The sequence below is a fragment of the Ambystoma mexicanum genome, chromosome 9, assembly GCF_040938575.1.
Source record: "Ambystoma mexicanum isolate Mex_15411 chromosome 9, UKY_AmexF1_1, whole genome shotgun sequence".
NCBI lineage: Eukaryota > Metazoa > Chordata > Amphibia > Caudata > Ambystomatidae > Ambystoma > Ambystoma mexicanum.
In genome coordinates this window covers 632,103,672-632,123,082 of record NC_090931.1, presented here as the reverse complement: position 1 = coordinate 632,123,082, position 19,411 = coordinate 632,103,672, and the positions used below count along the sequence as shown (strand labels likewise).

Genomic DNA, 19,411 nt, shown 5'->3' with positions numbered 1-19,411 from the left:
GTTGAGCTCCCACGCCGGGGCCGGGGCCTTCACCGGCGGGAACGATCTGAACAGTCTCTTCATGAATTCTTTCACCAGACGATGAGACCACAAAGACGTCCCTCCCGTGGTTCTGGTGTATCGGGAGATCGCAGCAAGATGAATCTTGATGGAAGCGTGCGCCAGTCCAGCCTTGGCCAGCGTCAGCAGGTACGGCAGTACTTGAGGAGCCGTAATCCGTAGATGGTTAATTATCTGTGCGTGGCACCAGACAGAGAACCTCTTCCATTTGTGTCCGTAGCATTTAAGAGTTGAGGACGCCCTGGCCTTTGCAAGAACCTCTCTGCAGTCGGCCGGTATGTCGTAGCCTCGAAACTCTAACGCTGCAGGAGCCAGGCCTGCAAGTTCAGCGACTTCGGGTCGTGATGGAGGATGGCGCCTCCTTCCCTGGAGAGAAGATCCGCGTCCACCGGCAGCTTGATTGACGGGGACGCTGACAAGTCCAGAAGGTCCGGGAACCATATCTGCCTCGGCCACGCAGGTGCGACGAGGATCATCCTGCACCGTGACCTCTTGTGCTGGTTGATGAGCCGGATCAGCAGCGGCAAGGGGGGGGGGAACGCATACAGGAACAGGCCCTCCCAGGGGAACGAGAAAGCATCACCCATGCTCCTCGGCTGGGGAAACCTGCTGGCGAACCTCCGGCACTTGGAGTTTGTCGCCGTCGCGAACCGATCGATCTGGGGTGTGCCCCACCGTCGGAAGAGGCGTCCACTAGATCCTGTCGTAGTTCCCACTCGTGGCACGAGCACAGCTCTCTGCTGAGCGAGTCGGCGATGGTGTTTTTTATTCCTGCCAGATGAAACGGCACCAGAAACATCCCTTGGGCGACGGCCCAAGGCCACAGATCCTGCGCCTACTTGGACAGGGCTGGGGATCTGGTACCGCCCTGCTTCCTGATGTAGAACATGGTGGTGGTGTTGTCGGTGAAGATCCTCACCACCTTGCCCTTGAGGGACAGAAGAAAGGACCTGAGGGCCCAAAACACTGCACAGAGTTCCAGGATGTTGATATGGAGGGACTTCTCCATCCGCAGCCAAAGGCCCCTCACGTGCAGATTTTCGGTGTGCGCTCCCCACCCTTCCAGGGAGGCATCCGTGGTCACTGTCTTCTGGTGGCCCGGGGTCTGGAAGTCCATGCCCGCCGTCAGATGCGCGCGGGTGCCCCACCACCGGATCGCTCGTCGGAAGCTCTCGTCGAGTGTGATCCTGTCCTCGAAGCTGCCCGTCGTCTGGATCCAGCGAGCGTCCAGGAACTCCTGTAACGGGCGCATCCGAAGCCTGCACAGGCGGATGAGATAAATGAAAGAAGACATCATTCCGAGGAGGGACCTCACCCTGGCCGCGTCCGCAACCAGCATCCGCTGCACCTTGCCCAAGATGGCCCTCGTCCTTTCCTCCGACGGTGAGGCCAGAAGCGCCACTGTGTCAAGCTTCGCTCCCAGAAACAGTGCGTCTTGCGCAGGCACCAGGTGGGACTTGGCGTAGTTTATGGAGAATCCCAGGTCCGTGAGTAGTTGGACGGTCCTCGCTGTGTGCTCCGCGGCGAGCTCCTTTGTCTTTGCTCGGATGAGCCAGTCGTCAAGGTAGGGGTAGACGTGGATCCCCTCCAGGCGCAGCCGCGCCGCCACCGGTGCGAGGCACTTGGTGAACACCCTGGGTGCCGACCTCAATCCGAAGGGAAGGGCTCTGAATTGGTAGTGACGCCCTTGGACCACGAATCTGAGAAACTTTCGGTGTCCCTTTAGGATGGGGATATGGAAGTAGGCATCCTCCAAATCCAACGACGACAGGAAATCGCCCTCCTCCAGTTGACCCAGGACATGCTGGAGAGTGACCATCCGGAACCTCTGTGCCTTGATGAATTTGTTCAGTCGTCGTAGGTCCAGGATGGGATGCCATCCTCCCGTCTTCTTCTTCACGAGGAAGTATCTTGAGTAAACTCCGGAGCCCCGAAGCCTCTTTGGGACGAGCTCGATGGCGCCTTTCTTGAGCATCGCCTTTACCTCCAAGAGAAGTTGAGGGACGTGATGTTCCTTCCTGGCCACGGGGGGGACGCGCGGGCACTTCTTTAGAAACTCGAGCGCGTGACCCTGGGCCAGGGCGTCCAGCACCCAACGGTCGGTGGAGATGGACTCCCACACGCTGACGAAGCTCGTCAGCCGGCCTCCCACCGGGGTGCTTCGGTGGGGGCCCGACCCCACGGCCGGTTCAGTCCTGCTTCGTCGAGGCTTTGCCGCCTTGTCCTCCTTGGCGACGACGGCGGGGTCCGCCCGACTTGCCTCGTCCCCTGTAGGCTTCCTGTGACGACGAACGGGCCGCTTGACGATAGGTGGAAAATCCGCCGCCGGAACCTTTGGAGGCACCCTGCTTGCATCCGCCGCTCCGAAAGGGCGGCCGTCGTTGCTGGAGAACACCAAGAGCCCGTGCCGTCTCCGTGTCCGTCTTGATGGCTTGTAGGGAATCGTCCACTGTTTTCCCAAACAGGTTGCTCCCGTCGAACGGCATGTCCAAGACTCTGGTCTGCACGTCCTGATGGAAGTCAGTTGCCATGAGCCATCCGCGCCGTCTAAGGCACACGCTGTTGCCCAACTGGCGAAATCCAGTGTCAACGATGTCCGTCGCTATCGTAATGGCATGGTCCGACGCCACTTCTCCTTCCTGCAAGATCTCTAGGGCCTCCGCCCTCTTGTCTGGTAAGAAGTCCAGCAGGGGAGCGATTTTGTACCACAACTCCCTGTCGTAGCGGGCTACGATAGCCAAGGCGTTGGGAGCCTTAATCGTTGTCGCTGCCGATGAGATGACTCTGCGTCCCATCATGTCCAATTTCTTTCCCTCGCCGTCCGGCGGGGAGGTTGACGTAGAGGCCGAGGCCCCCCCCGCTTTCTTCCTGGCCGCCGCGGAGACGACCGAGTCCGGGGTGGCTGTGCCCGAAGGCACAAGGGGGCCGCGTCCGGGACCCGGTACTTCTTCTCGTACCGATCCCTCCTCGCAGGTGTCGTGGATGGGTTCTTGAGGAGGGCAAGACCCTCATCCCAGATATCGTCCAGTAGAGGTACAGCGAGGACCGTCTTCCTCTTGATCTCACGCCGTTGATAAAGGAAACCTTCCTCCTCCTTCTCTTCCGGGCAGAGCTGGAAAAGCTCGGATGCCCTGGCGATCATGGCATGAAACGATCCAATCTCGTCGGGCGGGGAAGCCCTGGGAGGAGGTGACGACGGGTGATCCTCGTCGTCTGTGCCCATCGCGGCCGTGTCAGTCCCCGTATCATCCCCACGGGTCGTGGACGGGGAGGAGGGCTGAGCAGGCCGCGATGGTTGAAAAGTAGGTGGAAAATGAATCCTTCTCTTAGGAGGAGGGCTCCCAGAAGGGCCTGGCTCTGGGTCCCCCGTCGGGAGAGGTTCCTCCGTTGGTGGTAACAGCAATCTCGTCCTTATCTCCAAGCATAAGGACTGTATAGCCAACAAAATGGCCGCCGAGTTGTCTTGCGGCACTGGTTGAGGGGAGTCCGACGGGCGGTCACGAGCCCCGTCGGCACCCTCGACGTTCTCGTCGTCTCCTACGTCGGGGTCCCTCCCGACGGGCTCGTCTTCTTCCACGACAACGCCGTGGCTTAAGACTTCTATCAGCTCCTCCTCAGAGGTTGAGGCCGAATCCACGACGACCTCCTGCATCCCTTTTTCTTCTCCGTCGGAGTTTTCACGGGGGTCCTGTCGATGGGCATGAAAGAGGACTCCCTCCGCGGTGGCAGGGAGACTCTGGGCCCTGAGGTCGCCATCACTGGTGTAGCCTCCACAGGCTGAACCAGGGCCGCCGCGACTGTCTCGATAGAGGCCTTGGCCGGGTGGGTTAAGGCTTTCACCACCTTAGGTGCGCTCACTGCCTTCTCCTTGGGGGGAGGGTCACCGCCTCGCTCCCCCTCCGATGGGGCCTTCGAGCTCGACCGGGGTCTCTCCAGGAGCTTCGCCGGGTGCTCGTCCTTCCTCTTACCTGAGCCAGAGCGTTGGCTCGTGGTTGATGGCGCCGGGGAGGATGCGCCCTGCCTGGCGCCCGTAGAGCCCGACCGTTCGGCGCTCCCGGTGCCAGCGGACTCGCGGTGCTTGGCCTTCTGTTGGACCCCCGTCGCCGGGGCACCCTCAAAGGTCTTAGAAGACCGCTTGGACTTCTTCTTCTTCTCGCCTGACGGGCTCTTCCCCTCCAGCCAGTTGGCGAGACGCAGATGGCGGTCCTTCATGGTCGGCTACGACATATTGCCGCAAAACGCACAGTCCTTCTCCACGTGTGTCTTGTCCTCATGCAGGCAGTAGAGGCAAAGGGAGTGTTGGTCCTCCTTAAATACATTCTGAAGCTGGAATCCAGGGCAGACCCTGAACAGCTTTCCGGGCGTCGAGCTTCCCTTCTCCTGGGCCATGATCGAGATGGGCCTGAGAAACTTCTGGAGTCCTCCAAAAGCATGGCTCGACGAAATCTTCACCCTTGAGGGGCGTAGAAGAATCCGACACGGGTCCCCGTTGATCAGATAAAGAAACGGTGGAGCTTGAGGCTCTTTTGACCGAAAAAGAGAACATTTTCCTAAGAAAAAAGCGCGAAAAAAGCACTAAAGCTCGAGAGCAATAGCACGAGGATCCCAACACTTGAACGTGCTGTAAAAATCTGAAGATGGCTGCCAGAGGCGGGGCTTAGGGAGAATGCAGTCATTGGCTGTGGTCAGTATGACGCAGAGATCAGTGATTGGTTACTACTACGAAAGACAGATCAGAAACGAAACTGATACTGATTTTTCTTTACCGAGGATTCCCAGCCTAACGACGGGGTTCATGAGCATGTGAATCCATGCCAGACCCCATGCTGGAGAATATCATGTATCGTCTTTTTGAGGTCTTCTTCTGTCTCCCCTTCTCTCTCTCCGGAATTCCAAAAAAACGTAGGTTATTTCTTCTCTCTCTATTTTCCAAATCGTCTATCTTAAGGCGAATCTCGTCCTCTCTCTTTTCTATGTTCCGTATTCTAAGCTCCATTTGGGCTTCTAGAGTATCGATAGAGCCCTGGTTGTTCTCAACTCCTTCTAGTCTCTCCTCGATGTTATCTACCCTTTGGGTCATCTCATCCATTTTGCCGCTGAGGTTGGCATCCATGTTTCGAATTTCGTTTAGGAGGGCGGCGATGTCACCCTTAGTGGCAGCTGCACCCGTTTCGGCGGCTTCTAGTGACATTGTTGGCCTTGGGTCGGGAGCCTGTGGCAGTGGGATGTAGGCGTATTTGGCAGGCTTATTTGGAATGTTCATGGAGCACTTGCCTTCGAGGAGGCACACGCCCCAGATTCCGGGGCCGTACCCTCGGGCCTGGCATGTTGAAAGGCACGTAGGGAATGTTGGAGAGCGCCGGGGTGGTGGTCCTCGCAGCGATGGTTCTTTCGGTAGAAGGAGTGGGAAGAGGCACACGCCCTATCTTCAGGGGCTCTACCCTCCACTCTGGTCTGTGTCCTTCGTTGGGTCCAGTGTCCTGTCAGGGGGCCTTGGATATCGATACCGCCCCGTGGCGGGGCTCCGGGGGGAGTATATGGGGCCAGGTCTCAGGGAGAGGATTCCAGGTGCAGGCGCAGTGGGGGGGGTGAACACCTCCATGTATTCCGCTGTTTCCCAGTTTCAGGGCCCCTTGTCCGTGTCCTGTGCAGGGCGTAAGGTGGGGCCTTACCAGACGAGGGCAAACGCCCCAGGAGTGGGGGCCCAACCCTCTGCTTCTCTTTTCGTGGTCAGACGAGTTCGCTGCCGTGTGGGGAGAGGCCTCAGGCAGTGAAATCCAGAGTGAGTGCGTAGATGCGTCCAGTTAAAGACAGTGGAGGCCGGGATATGAGCGGCTCTTTTTGCGCTGTGCGGGTTCCCTGCAGCTAGGCTGAGTGTGTGGCTTTATGGGCCACGAGCGATGATGCTGCGTAGAGCGGGAACCCGCGTTATAGCCGGTGCGTGGGGTGTGCTGGGGCCGCGGTTCCGCTCGAAAATTAGGGCTGCTTCTAGTTGGCCCTTGCGCTCTGTTCAGGGAGGCTCCCGGGGGTTGTCAGGAGGGGGGTGCCGAGGGGGTTGGGCCGATGGTAGGCCCCCTTTGGCTGGGGCGGAGTCAGCCTCCTCTGCAAGTGCGGGGGAGGGAGGGCTCCTTTAGCCGCCCCCGCTCAGTTGTTCAAGTCCGGGGGGGGGGCGGAGTGGGCCCCCACCAGGGCGATATGCTCCAGAGCTAGGGGGGCACTCACCTCCGCAGATTTCTTCTTCCCGTCGCGGGGCCGGTGTCTCAGGATACAGAGGCAGCCGCTCAGGGAGTACGCCCAGGGATGCCTGGGGGGAGCCGGCCCCCGAAGTGCGCCGGGGCGGTTGGGTGTCCTCGGCCTCCTCCAGCGTCCCCGCGCTGTGCGGATCTCCTGCAGGGAGAGCAGGAGGAGGAGTCAGGTGCCGCGGGCCGAGGCCTCCTCTCGAGTCGGTGTCCTCGCGGGTAGGGGGGAGGCAGGTTCCGTCAGACTTTTCTCTCGGACTGGTGGTCTGATTTCCTTCGGGTTTTCACTCAGAGGGTGGGGGGACGCTTCCAATAGCTCGAACTGCCGTTGTTGGGCATGGGGGGGGGCAAAAGTGGGGGCTCAAATCACTTTTGGGGCCCGTGGGTTAGGAGCTCACACGGAGGCGGTCATCGTCCGTGCGCCCCCTGGTGGCCAGTCTAATTCATATTTTTAAAGCTTGGTAATGTTAAACCAATCAATTTTTTGCATACCTGCACTTGGCAAATGGTCTTAATTTCAAGCTATATCTAACTAAGCATGCACCATTCATTTGTAGTGTACCTTTCCTTTCCTGATCACCACAACTCTCAGGGGAGTGTGTTAATATTGCTGCAGTCCTTAACTGTCATTCATGGAACACTCAAGGGACACCAGGTTCTAGGCTACCCCAACATTATATGGCTTGCACTGCCTAATGCAATGCAAGCCTATACTACACCTCTCACCTTGAACTGAGAGTTTTTAATGAAATATGTACGATTTGTATTGATTGATTTGTAATTTTAGTACCCTGTGTAATTTCCCATTTAAACCCACTCACATGAATAATGTATGGAATAATTTACTAAGCTGTATCGGATATTTAGTAATATATAGTCATATGTTCTTGGGCCTTCTTTCTACATGCATTAATTGGTTTTTTATGGAACTTGACGGTTATAAACCAAATAAAATATGTTTGATGATGATGATGATGGTAATAGCATTGTAGCCTTTGCAGGTAGAGCAAAATGTAATGTAGTGTTTCCAGCTGTTGAGATCTCCACAGCCCAGCTGCTCTATATGGAGTCGAATTGTGGGGTTCCTCTAATACAAATACCTTGACAGTGAATGAGAATAATTCTTCTAAAAGGTTAATGGAATAATTTACTAAGCTGCATCGGATATTTTGTAATATATAGTCATATGTTCTTGGGCCTTCTTTCTACATGTATTAATTGGTTTTTTTATGGAACTTGACGGTTATATACCGAATAAAAGTATGTTTGATGATGATGGTAATAGCATTGTAGCCTTTGCAGGTAGAGCAAAATTTAATGTAGTGTTTCCAGCTGTTGAGATCTACAGAGCCCAGCTGCTCTATATGGAGTCGAATTGTGGGGTTCCTCTAATACAAACACCTTGACAGTGAATGAGAATAATTCTTCTAAAAGGTTAATGCATTTGAAGTCTGCTCTCCAAATATTACGCATCACATGGAACTCAGCCTCTTGTGCATTTCAGATGTAATTGCTCTTAAGCCTCTCCTATTTTGAGTTCGGATTTAGTCAGGAAAATTCCATGCAAAATTCTGTAAAGCTGTAAAAGACGTATTGGCTCACAAAGATGTTAATTTGATTACGTGGTTTCATCATATAAAAGAATTGTTGTTCAGTCTGGACCTAGGCGAGCTCTGGTCCTAACCAGAAACTATTAATGCTTCCCACAAAACGATGGTCTTAGAGGCTTTTGGTCAGTGTAAGGGGGTGAATAAATAACTAAATGTCTGAATTTATCCATGGGGTACGAGTATTTAACATGCAAGGACTCCTTTATGATGGAGGAGGATCTACACTTGGAAGATAATCCCTTAAAGTGATCCTTAATAATGAGAATGCAGTTGGGAAATCTTCCATTAGCAACCGTGCAAGCAAAATGGAATAACAACCTTACCTCAATGTGCCGCTTGTCCTTCTACGAAGGAAACACTTCAGCACTTCCCTCTTTATATGCCCTCAGTATGATGATTTAAGACAAATGAATTTGAGACCTTGGCTGCTCAATAGAGGTATGCCATCATTGTTGAAGGCAAAACACCTACGCAAAAGTGTAAGGTCGCCATACGTTGTTTTGCAGTTTCAACATTCTTGGGCAGAGCACGGAGGAGAAGAGGATACCTTTGAAACGGACACAATGATTTTAAATAAATGTACTTTATTGTAGCTGGTCGACTATTTTAACCTGTATATAACAAGTGCAGCTATGCTTTAATGTATTTGTATGTTTTTATGTTTTTGGAACTTTTATGGATGAATTTCCGAATAAAGTAAAAGTATAGTAAGCCTGGCCTTACCCGATTCTTGGAGGCAAATTCATCCTGTTTTCCATTCTTCTCTTCTCTTCTGTGGAAGTGTTTACTTGATCGTTTCCCTCATCGTCATCCTGCTGCTGCTCCTCTGCTGTTGATGGATGGTGGTGGTCCGTAATACAAAGTTGCTGGCATTTGTGATTCCTGTTTTCATCTGTGAACTCTTCAGTATTTGGTTGACTGAAAGGGTTACGCATCTTAAGATCATACATGGGGACCTGCCTCGCATATTTATGCCCACCGTCTTCTTCATCTGTTCCATTGCCTCCACCCCTGGAAATCCGACAGAGGGCGCATACTGTCACATTCCTGTGTGGCCTGGAGCCTCATATGTCCCCGTTGGAGGTTGTGCCGTTTCCTGAGGAACCTCATTCAGTGGTCTAGTCTTTTTCATCATGGCCACCGCCATCTCAGGTTTCCTCTGCCCTGCCTTAACTCCTGCAAGGAGCCAAGGAAAACGTGTCGCAACTCTACTCCTCACTGATGACCCCAACAAGGCGCCTGGGGATGCGGGATGTGACCCAGTAGCTTGGGCTGGACTGCCCCTTTCAGGGTGGGACCAGGACTGATTTGCATTAGGTTCTTCCCCTTTCTGTAATGGCTTGGCAGGCAAAGAACAATGGGTTGCCCATAGCAATTGCCAGAGGTTTAAGATTCATTCCAAGTCTTCCAGCCATCACCTCTTTGTTTTGCTTTACAGGGACAGACCATTTCTCTTCCAAACATGCCGTCACCATAGTAAGATGGTAAGTACTTCGCCTGACATTAGGAAGCGATTCTTTACCTGGCCTCCACTGACCAAAGTCATAAAAATGTGATTTAGGGACAGGACTTTATGCCCTTGTAACCCTGTGGAGAACAGGGGGAAAAGAAACAGGCATGTTAACTTACCCTGTTGACTCTGATTTCTCCAGAGACCACTGCTGAGGTTATGGATCCGTTGGGGCACATTCTTCTGTGCTTGGTCCAGTCTAGATAGGATTCGGGGTCGTGGGTGCAAAGGTTACTATAGGACATGAGATTTTGTTTAGGTCGTTCGTAGTGCTTAGGCATCAGTTCCAGGCACTATCCAGCTGAACACACAAATATAGAAAAGATGAAGATTTCTGAGGAGTAAGCAACCTCAGTATACCTCTTGGATGTGAAGATGACAATTGCAACTGGAGTCACCACGATCAGGCAGCAACAGCTATCTTGCAGGGACAAAGAAAGGAGCAGGTCCTGCACGCCTTCCGTTGATGCAAGAAGGCTGAAAATACAGGAGCAGGTTTCTTGTACATGTTGAAGATCCTTCAACTTCCAAGGATGCACTTGGAATGGTGATAGCTGCAGTGAGGTAGACCAGGAGAATGCTGGTCAGTTCACCGGTTGGTCCACGGACACCTCCGAAGCCTGAGAAGGCACGGATCCTCGAGCAGGGATTGAGACTGGTTGTTCCCACCAATCAGGGGTCAAAGCACCAATGGGGGTCTTCTTTTGATCAGGACAGAAGAGCAGGGGCTCATTGGGTCATCACTGGTGCTGGTCGTCGTGTCATCAGCATGCTGCTCTTTTTCATAAAGGACAGGGAACAGACCACCCCCCTCCCACACGTGGGCCCCCACACACAATTTGCCTCTTTGCCTGGAAAAGCAGCAGCTTTGCCTGAGAAGAACAAGTTACTTTCTTACCTGGTAACGTTCTTTCGATGGGATGGTCCGACGACGTATTCCATATCTATGACATGTAATCACCACAGCTGTGCTGTTTCGGAAACTTTTTTCGGCGTCCTGCGTCGATGACGTCGATGCGCCGTCGTCGAGGGCCTCCTCCGACGTCAGACGTCATCCGATGTGATAAGTAGGACGCACGACGCCCGTAGCCTCAGTTGTAGTTTTTTCCCCCAGAACGTGTGACACTAGTCAACTGCCAGTCAGACACAAAGCCTTGCGGAACGTAAGCTGCAATTGCAAAAGAAATTCTGCAGCGGGGAAGGCAGGGCGGGAGGGATATGGAATACGTCGTCGGACCATCCCATCGAAAGAACGTTACCAGGTAAGAAAGTAACTTGTTCTTCGAGGGGATTGGGTCCTCCGACGTATTCCATATCTATGACAGACTCCCAAAGCAGTACCAGAGTAAGGAGGAGGGAAAGAATTTAGAATCAAAATTTAGAATAGCCAATCAAATAGCAGAGCAAAGGACCGCCTTGCCAAAGGCCAGATCCTGTGCTCGGATGGAATCGAAGAATAGTGACGTACAAATGTATGTACTGAAGCCCAGGTGGCTGCATCACAGATGTTGCGAATAGGAACACCCCTCTGCAGGGCAGTAGACGCAGCCATACCCCTGGTAGAATGGGCCCGCAAGCCAGCCGGTGGGTCCTTACCCGCCAAGCGGTAGCACTCCGAGATGGCCAAAATAATCCAGCGAGACAAAGTCTGTTTCGTCACAGCTTGCCCCAAACGCTTTCCAGCGTAACCAATAAAGAGTTGATCGTCCACTCTGACCCGGGACATGCGTGAAACATAAAAGCTTAAAGCTCTCCTAGGATCAAGCCTATGGAGCCTCTCCTCTTCCTTACCAGGATGCGGAGGAGGATAGAATGCCGGAAGAACAACCTTCTGGGCCAAATGAAATTCCGTCACTACCTTCGGAAGAAAAGAAGGACGAACTCTAAGGACAACCCTGTCCTTGTGAAATACAGTGAAGGGTGGCTTAACTGAAAGTGCCTGTAACTCACTCACTCTGCGAGCAGAAGTAACCGCAACTAAAAACACAGTTTTCAGAGTCAACAACCTCAAAGGGCAAGAATGTAAAGGCTCAAACGGAGCACCCATAAGAAACTTAAGAACAAGGTTTAAATCCCAACCGGGCACCAGGAAAGGTGACGGAGGGAACACATTAGTGAGCCCTTTCAGAAACTGTGAAATTAAAGGGATTTTAAAGTAAGAACACTCTTCAGACGAGCGCTTAAAGATGGACAGCGCCGCCAGGTAACCTTTAATGGTACCCACTTGCAAGCCCCTGTGGGCCAAAGAAAGTAAAAAGGACAGAACTATGGGGATGTCACATGCAAAAGGATCCACATTCTGAACTCTGCACCAGTCGCAGAACTTACACCAACGGTACAGAGACTTTGTTGCTGGCCTTCGGGCCGAAAGCAACACCTCCATCACGTCTTCAGGGAGGTCCCAATCCCTATACCTCAACCTTTCAGAAGCCAAGCGTGAAGGTTGAGGGATCTGACCTCTGGATGGAGAACCTGACCCCCCTCCCGTGAGAGCAGATCGTCTCGGTAGGGAAGACGACGCGGAGGGCAGATGGACAAGTCGAGAAGGTCCGGGTACCACGTCCTCCGAGCCCACGCCGGAGCAATGAGGATCATCCGGGAACCGAACTTCTGTAACCTCCGCAGCACTTGCGGGATGACGGGGACTGGAGGAAAGGCGTACAGCAGCGGGAATGACCACTCCACCACGAACGCGTCTCCTAAGGCTCCTTTTGGAGGAAATTCCCGCAAGCAAAACCTTTCGCACTTCCGGTTGACACTGGAGGCGAAGAGATCCACTTGAGGGGTCCCCCAAAGGGCGAAGATCTCCAGGAGAATCTCCTGAGCCAACTCCCACTCGTGAGAGATCATGCTCTGCCTGCTCAGAGCATCCGCCGTCACGTTTTCGTCTCCGGCCAGATGAACTGCCGAGATCGAAACTTCCTGCTGGATGGCCCAGAACTCGAACTGCATCGCTTCCTGCACAGAGGAAGTGACCCTGCCCCCCCCTTTTTGTTGAGGTAGTGCATGGCCACTGTGTTGTCCGTCAGGATCAGGACACTCTTTCCCCGCACAGTCGGCAGAAAAGCCTTCAGGGCTAGCCTGACGGCCCTCAGCTCCAACAGATTGATATGGAGTCTGGACTCCGACGGAGACCAACGACCGCTGACTGTCAGCCTGTTGGCATGAGCTCCCCAACCCGTGAGGGATGCATCCGTCACGATCGTCACCTCCGGCCAGGGAAGCCAAAATGGAGCCCCCTTCATCAAGTTGCCTTCGACGGCCCACCACAGAAGGTCCCGGGCGACCGAGGGCGGCACGTGAACCGGGTCCGACATCCTGCCGGAGGACTGCGTCTTGAGCGCCCACTGCAAAGATCTCATCCGCAGGCGAGCCTCTGGCACCAGAAGAATGCAGGATGCTATGAGGCCGAGCAACCTCAAGAACTCGAACGCTGGGAGCGTCTGGGCATGCTGAAACTTGTGCACCATCTGCTGAATGTGAAGAGCCCTCACCTGGGGAGGAAAACACTGCCCCAGGGTAGTGTCGAGCACTGCTCCGATTTACTGGAGCCGCTGTGTTGGCGTCAAATGGGACTTCTTTAAATTGAGGGAGAAGCCCAGCCTGTGAAGGGAGTGGCAGGTGACGGACAGATGATCCAGGACTTGCTCGGGAGAGCTCCCCCTGATCAACCAATCGTCCAGGTAGGGGTAGACGTGAATCCCCCCTTGCCTGAGATGCGCTGCTACCACCACCATGAGCTTGGTGTAAACCCTCGGGGCGGAGGTCAATCCGAACGGCAGGACCTGAAACTGAAAGTGCGAGTCGCCAACCGCGAACCTCAGGTACTTCTTGTGCTTGGGATGGATCGGCACATGGAAGTAAGCATCCTTGAGGTCGAGTGACACCAACCAGTCCTGAAGCTGAAGGGCCTGGAGGACTTGAGAGAGAGTAACCATCTTGAACTTGTCCTTCCTGAGGAGTTTGTTCAAACCGCGCAAGTCCATGATGGGTCTCAATCCCCCATCTTTCTTCGAAATCAAAAAATAAGGGGAATACCATCCCTTGTTCCTCTCCGCTACAGGCACCAGTTCTATGGCGCCTTTCTCCAGCAGGGCTTGAAGTTCCTGCGCAAGGAGCGGATCCGGACTCTGCAAAGAGAGGTTCCCCGGTGGATTGTCGCGAGGCCTGTGCCGAAAGGGAAGACAGTAGCCGTGGGTTATGATCTCCAGAACCCACACATCTGAAGTAATGGCTTGCCACTCTACAAGATGCTGCGCCAGCCTTCTCCCAACCGGCGAACCATGGGACATGGCCTCATGACTGAATGGGAGCGGCTGCGGCGTTACCTGAGGGCAAAGAGGCAACTGCCCGAGCGGCCTTGGCACCACAGGTACCCTGTCGTCCACCTCTGGTACCCCTGCGTTGGCCTCTTTGACTGCCAGCTCCTCTCGCTTTACTGAAGGACGAGTAATAGCGAAAGGAACCACCCCTCCACTGCTGTCCCCTAGGACAAAAAGGCAGAGGTTGGCGAACTGCAGCGCCCAACGACTTCGCTGCAGCTTTCGAGGTCTGCAACCTCTCAAGGCTCTCGTCAGCCTTGCTGCCAAAAAGGTGTTCACCGTCAAAGGGCATGTTGAGGAGCCGAGACTGCACATCAGGAGCAAACCCCGACTTCCGCAACCACGCAAACCTGTGTATCACGGTGCTCGCCGCCATGGACCTACTGACACATTCAGCTAAGTCCAAACCCGACTGAACGGACTCACACATGGCGTCCTTACCATCCTGGACCATAGCAAGGAAACCATCCAGTTCGTCCCCTTCAGGAATATGTTCAGCCGCTAACGCAACACAGTTCCACAGAGTGTGTGTGAAACGAGACAAGGCACAAATGGAGTTGGCCGCCTGAAGCGCCATACCACCAGAAGAAAACACTTTCTTCGCCCAGCCATCAAAACGTTTGTCGTCCCTATCAGGAGGGATGGTAGGGTACGACGCCTGCTTTGCCGGGGCCGTGGCCGCCTGCACCACCAAACTCTCCGGAGTGGGGTGCCTGGTCAAGTAGCAGGGGTCGCTACTGGCTGGACGGTATTTTCGCGACAAGGATCTGCCCACCGCCGGGAGACTCTCCGGAGCAGTCCAAGCCGCCGCCACCCTTCTCTGTAAAGCGATATGGAACGGCAGTACCGGATCAGTTGGGGGACCAACATCAAGGATGTCCGTCAGATCATCCTGCACAAACTCCCCTGGGGGAGCAGACCATCCCAAGTACTCAGAAACCCTAGCCATAAGGCGCCGGTACGAGGAATCGGCATGAGAGCCAGGCTCAGGCCTACAAAACTCCACCTCCGGAGAGGTGTCCAGTCCACTGGCATCATGCAGTGACTGTCTCAAATCGTCAAACTGACTATGGCCCGAGACAATTTCAACTGGAACCTGACTAGGAACCAGGCCATCAGAATCCTCATCCGCCTCTGAAATATAGTCCAGGTGGCGAAAAGAAGGCAGACGTCGATGTCTTCCTCGAAGACCTCACAGGTGCACACGGTCTCGAACGTGTCGAGGACCGGGACCTGGAACGGGTACGTCGAGAACGAGTCTCCTTGTCCGAACGGGGCCTCTCCCGTGACTCGTGCCGACCACTCTTGCGAGCTGTGTCTCTCGACCTCTCACGACCGACCCCACTCGGGGGCGCGGACGGCTTAGTACCCTGCGACTCAAGAATCGCCAGCATTTTCTTCCCGAAGGAAGCCCATTCCTCCGGCGTCGCACGGCTGGTGGGGTAAGCGACGTGCCGGGCAGAGTCCTCCGGCGTCGCACGGCTGGTGGGGTAAGCGACGTGCCGGGCAGAGTCCTCCGAAGAGGACCTGGGAGACGACCGGTGTCGGCGCTTCCGAGAATGCCTCGAAGAGGCTGAGGAGTGGCGAGACTGACTCCTAGAAGGAGACCCACGAGACTTCCGACGATGACGCGGAGAGTCACCCCTGGAATCATCCGTCGAAAGCCCCGCAGACTTCGACTTCCTGGGCTTGGACACCCGAGCTACCGACAACTTCTTCTTACGTTCGCGTAAGGCTTTGGACGTGAGCGACTGGCAGTCGATACAGTCATCCGTGTCGTGGGCCTCCCCGAGGCACCAGAGGCAGGCGTCGTGCGAGTCCGTCACCGACATCTTGGACCCACACTCCCCGCACTTCTTGAAACCCGGACGCGGGGTCGAAGACGAAGTAGAAGACATCTTCACACAAAGGATTTTCACAAAACGAACAGGTTCGAAGAACCGTTAGAAGAACAGAACTCTAAAGAGTCGAGGCGTGAACCGAGAATCACGAAGCAACACGTTCGCGGAAAAAACGGAAATGAGGCTACGGGCGTCGTGCGTCCTACTTATCACATCGGATGACGTCGGACGTGGCCCTCGACGACGGCGCATCAACGTCATCGACGCAGGACGCAGACGCCGAAAAAAGTTTCCGAAGCAGCACAGCTGTGGTGATTACATGCCATAGATATGGAATACGTCGGAGGACCCAATCCCCTCGAAAGGGCTTGCCATATATGAGTATTCCAAACCACAGGAGGCAGAAAGAAGGCCAAAGAACAAAATGGCCAAAGTACAGACAAAAATGTTTTGGCACGGCCACCTTAGCGTTCTAGCCAAAATGAGTAGCCATTTGTGGAAAATGCAAATGTACATGAGTAAAAAGTTTAAAACACGGTAGAAAAATATCAAAGGTTAGTTATCCGTGAACACAGGACACTAATGTTTATTATCAAATGCTGTTTCAGAATTGAACTATTTAATCATACTTACCCTATATTAACCTTCACTTGTAGGTCAAACACGCAATTACAGATACTGTTTACCTGACGAAGGGCTCCTCTTCCCCGACACGCATCGTAAATAGATAGGAGGCAACTCGCAGAGACACAGTATCTCTCCCAAGTCAAGAACTCCACCTCAGCTTGATATCTGAACCAAAGATTTTATTTTTTTGTTGATGCTTCATAACATGTTTTTCTATACTTGTATGTAAAGTATTTAGACAACTGGCCACAAAGGGACATACCTACCTGGTGGCTAGCTAAAATGTGTCTTATTCGTGTGAACAAAATTCTTATTTTGTTTTGACAGTGAAAAACATTCAGTTATTCACAAATGTTGTACAAAAAATCTTCATTATCTTTTTTACTTATTATTGACTTGTAAGATTATTACCTCTCTATGAATTATTTGTAACAGTAAACTGGGATACCTTTTTAACCAAAACTGTTCTACTCATTCTGAATTAGTCTTCCATTAGTTTGCCCCAGTGTGCCCTGGTTTTGTCTTCCGATGTTCTCTGGGCATCTTCCCTATATTGTTTTGTATGATCTTGTAACCAAGATCCAACTGGGAGAACCTTAAATAGTCTAAAATATTTAGCAATTTTTAGATATATCAGGAACCCTATTACCTTAGCTGAGTGCACCTCTACACACATTTTCTCTCAAATTGGCTATTAAACATGCATCTACTTTTTAAAAATACAGTGCACCACCAGACAGAACGAAAACAACTTTCTGGGAAAGGTAACTTACCCAGGGAATCTAGAGGGGCCTTGGTAGCAGAACCCCCCTGGTTTCCATATATGTCCCCCCACAGTGACTCATACACAAGAGTAACACCCCCAGTGAGGTCTGGATGGAGGTCAATGGGGAATAATGGTCGGAGTATCAGAGAGAACAAAGACAAAATTAACTTGCAAAGTGATGTAAAAATTGGACTTTCTACCTTATTGACTCAGATCACTGTCTAAGATGTATACGTCTTCCAAAAGGATGGAGAAAAAAGTTAGTGAACATGAGCAGAGACACGTCTTATTGTATAGGTCGTGCTGAGATTCTTGTCTCACCTCAAGATGTTCCTTAACGGAAATCCCACCAACAGGGGGGCGAACTTTGCTGAAGATTCGAAGCGCCAACTGACGCCCAGACTGACCCGGACTCTGAGGCCGCAGCACGACCTAAAGGAAATAAAGGCACAATTATAAATTACATCGATTCATTGCAGAACAGGTAATTTTTTATTTGAGTATGCCCCTAGCCCTCTCCCGTCATAGAGCAGAAGATATCACTCTTTTTTCCAACATTAACTCTTCTCCCTTGCCAGTCACAGATCAGAGGGACTCCACACTCTATTTGGTACTTTTGATGAAGTTTTACTCTTCTTTGTAGAGCACATTCTTTGGAACATAAGCTGTCTTCTGCTTTCATCTACAGCCCTGAGCTAGCAGATGTCCTTGCACTTTGTTCACTCGCCTTGTAGACCGCATTAGGAAGGAGATTATTCATTGTGAACCAGCCAAGCTCCAGAAGATGTTCTGCTGTATCATCCGACTTATTTACCTGCAACAAAAGGACACAACAGGTCACAAACCATTTGAAAAGCAACTATCTTGCATCAATAGCTTCATCAATTTCTGAATAAACGAAAAAACAATGACATCACGTTAAGCACAACTTCACCTTTCCCACAGAGCACCATGTTAGAAAGACAAACAAAGCCATTAATACAAGTATTGGCAAAGCCAACCGTTTTGGCTTTTGCATAGACATTCGATATGCATTTACCAAACAATGCAATAATATGCACAGGTTCTAGCACCATTTGCCAGCTTTTACCATCTGATGGCCAGGTAGTTCTACTATGGCAGTGCCTGAAAAATGAGGATCCCATGCCTACAGAAAAGCCAAGTGTGTTGACTTTATCAATGCCTGTTACCTGTGAGAGGCAATTGTATTGGTTTCTCCATGCTTTAATCAAAGACATGCATGTCTATGCACCAGAATACATCATCTTCCTTTTTGCTTCTTTTTCTTTTCACACTAAAGCAAAAGACTATGGGCCTCATTAAGAATTCAGTGGTGCAGTAAAACAGTGGCAGTAATTCCGTTACCACCACTTTTTTGGGTGGTAAAGGAATTACCTATATTGTTCTTGAAGTGGTGTATATATCTCCTGCAAGCTGCTCTACAACTTCAATGCTAAAATAAGTGGATTTACTGAGGCCGAATAACTACTCATGGTAAATCTGCTAAAGACCCATTGAGACGAACAATGCGTTGCTACCCCTAAAATATCTGCTGTAAACATGAGGGCCAAGTGGAAATAACGGTAAACTACTTTGGTGGTAATACCACAGTACAAATCACTGAATTAACTCGTAACTGATAACAGGGCCCTGTAGCTTGCATAGTTTGGCAGTCATTTTGTGATTTTATTGTGGAATTACCACCAAACAAACACGTTTGCCATTACTGCCACTCAGTCCTGTGAATTGAATGCAGGATTATGAATGGTGGCATGGTAGGCAATTCCACTGCAGTAAATCTGCCGATTCTGGGCCATGAGATGGAGAATGAGAATTCACCTTCAGCATCTTGCTGATAAATTCACTACTTCAAGGCTAAATCGGTAGTGCAGTAAAAGTGGCAGTAATTCCATTACTGCCAAAAAAGGGGCAGTAACAGAATTACTGCCACTTCTTTACCACATTGCTAAACTCAATATGAGAATGTATTTCCTTGTCTCATTCCTCTTTACAGCTATCTGGGGCTTAAACAGACGTAATTCAGTGGCAAAAGATGCATTTTGTTTTTTCTGTTGATAAGTCTGTTTAAGCGCTACTTTATGTTGACAGCATACATGCTGACTCGACTTTAGATTTCATATTTGCTGATTTTATTGGTCAATGCCTTTTCTGAATACCTTTGATAAAGAGCACAAAACAAAGGCATGTAGGATAGCTCACAAGCCTTGTGTTTTTAAATTGCCTCAATGCACCTCCTTGTAGACGGCTCCACCGAACTCAAAAAACTGGACATAATATGTCTCCAAGAGACATGGCTGACTTCAGAAGTAACATGTGAAGGCTACATTACACATACAAACCCAGCAATCCAATCACATCAGGGCAGAGCAGACCAGCCTCAGGAATGCTAATACTAACCAAAATTGATAGCAATTG

The 19,411-nt window shown here is 51.8% G+C and overlaps 1 protein-coding gene across 2 annotated transcripts in view; it reads right to left on the bottom strand.

Annotated features, from left to right (window-relative positions):
• BLTP2 (bridge-like lipid transfer protein family member 2) overlaps positions 1-19,411 on the bottom strand; it is a 1,026,973-nt gene that overhangs the window by 140,130 nt on the left and 867,432 nt on the right. For both annotated transcript variants that reach the window (XM_069615333.1, XM_069615334.1), the window contains 2 exons: positions 17,703-17,789; positions 17,297-17,407 (listed from right to left, as the gene is read on the bottom strand). In XM_069615333.1, the coding sequence (XP_069471434.1) occupies positions 17,297-17,407; positions 17,703-17,789 (198 nt within the window). The remainder of the gene's footprint in view (positions 1-17,296; positions 17,408-17,702; positions 17,790-19,411) is intronic.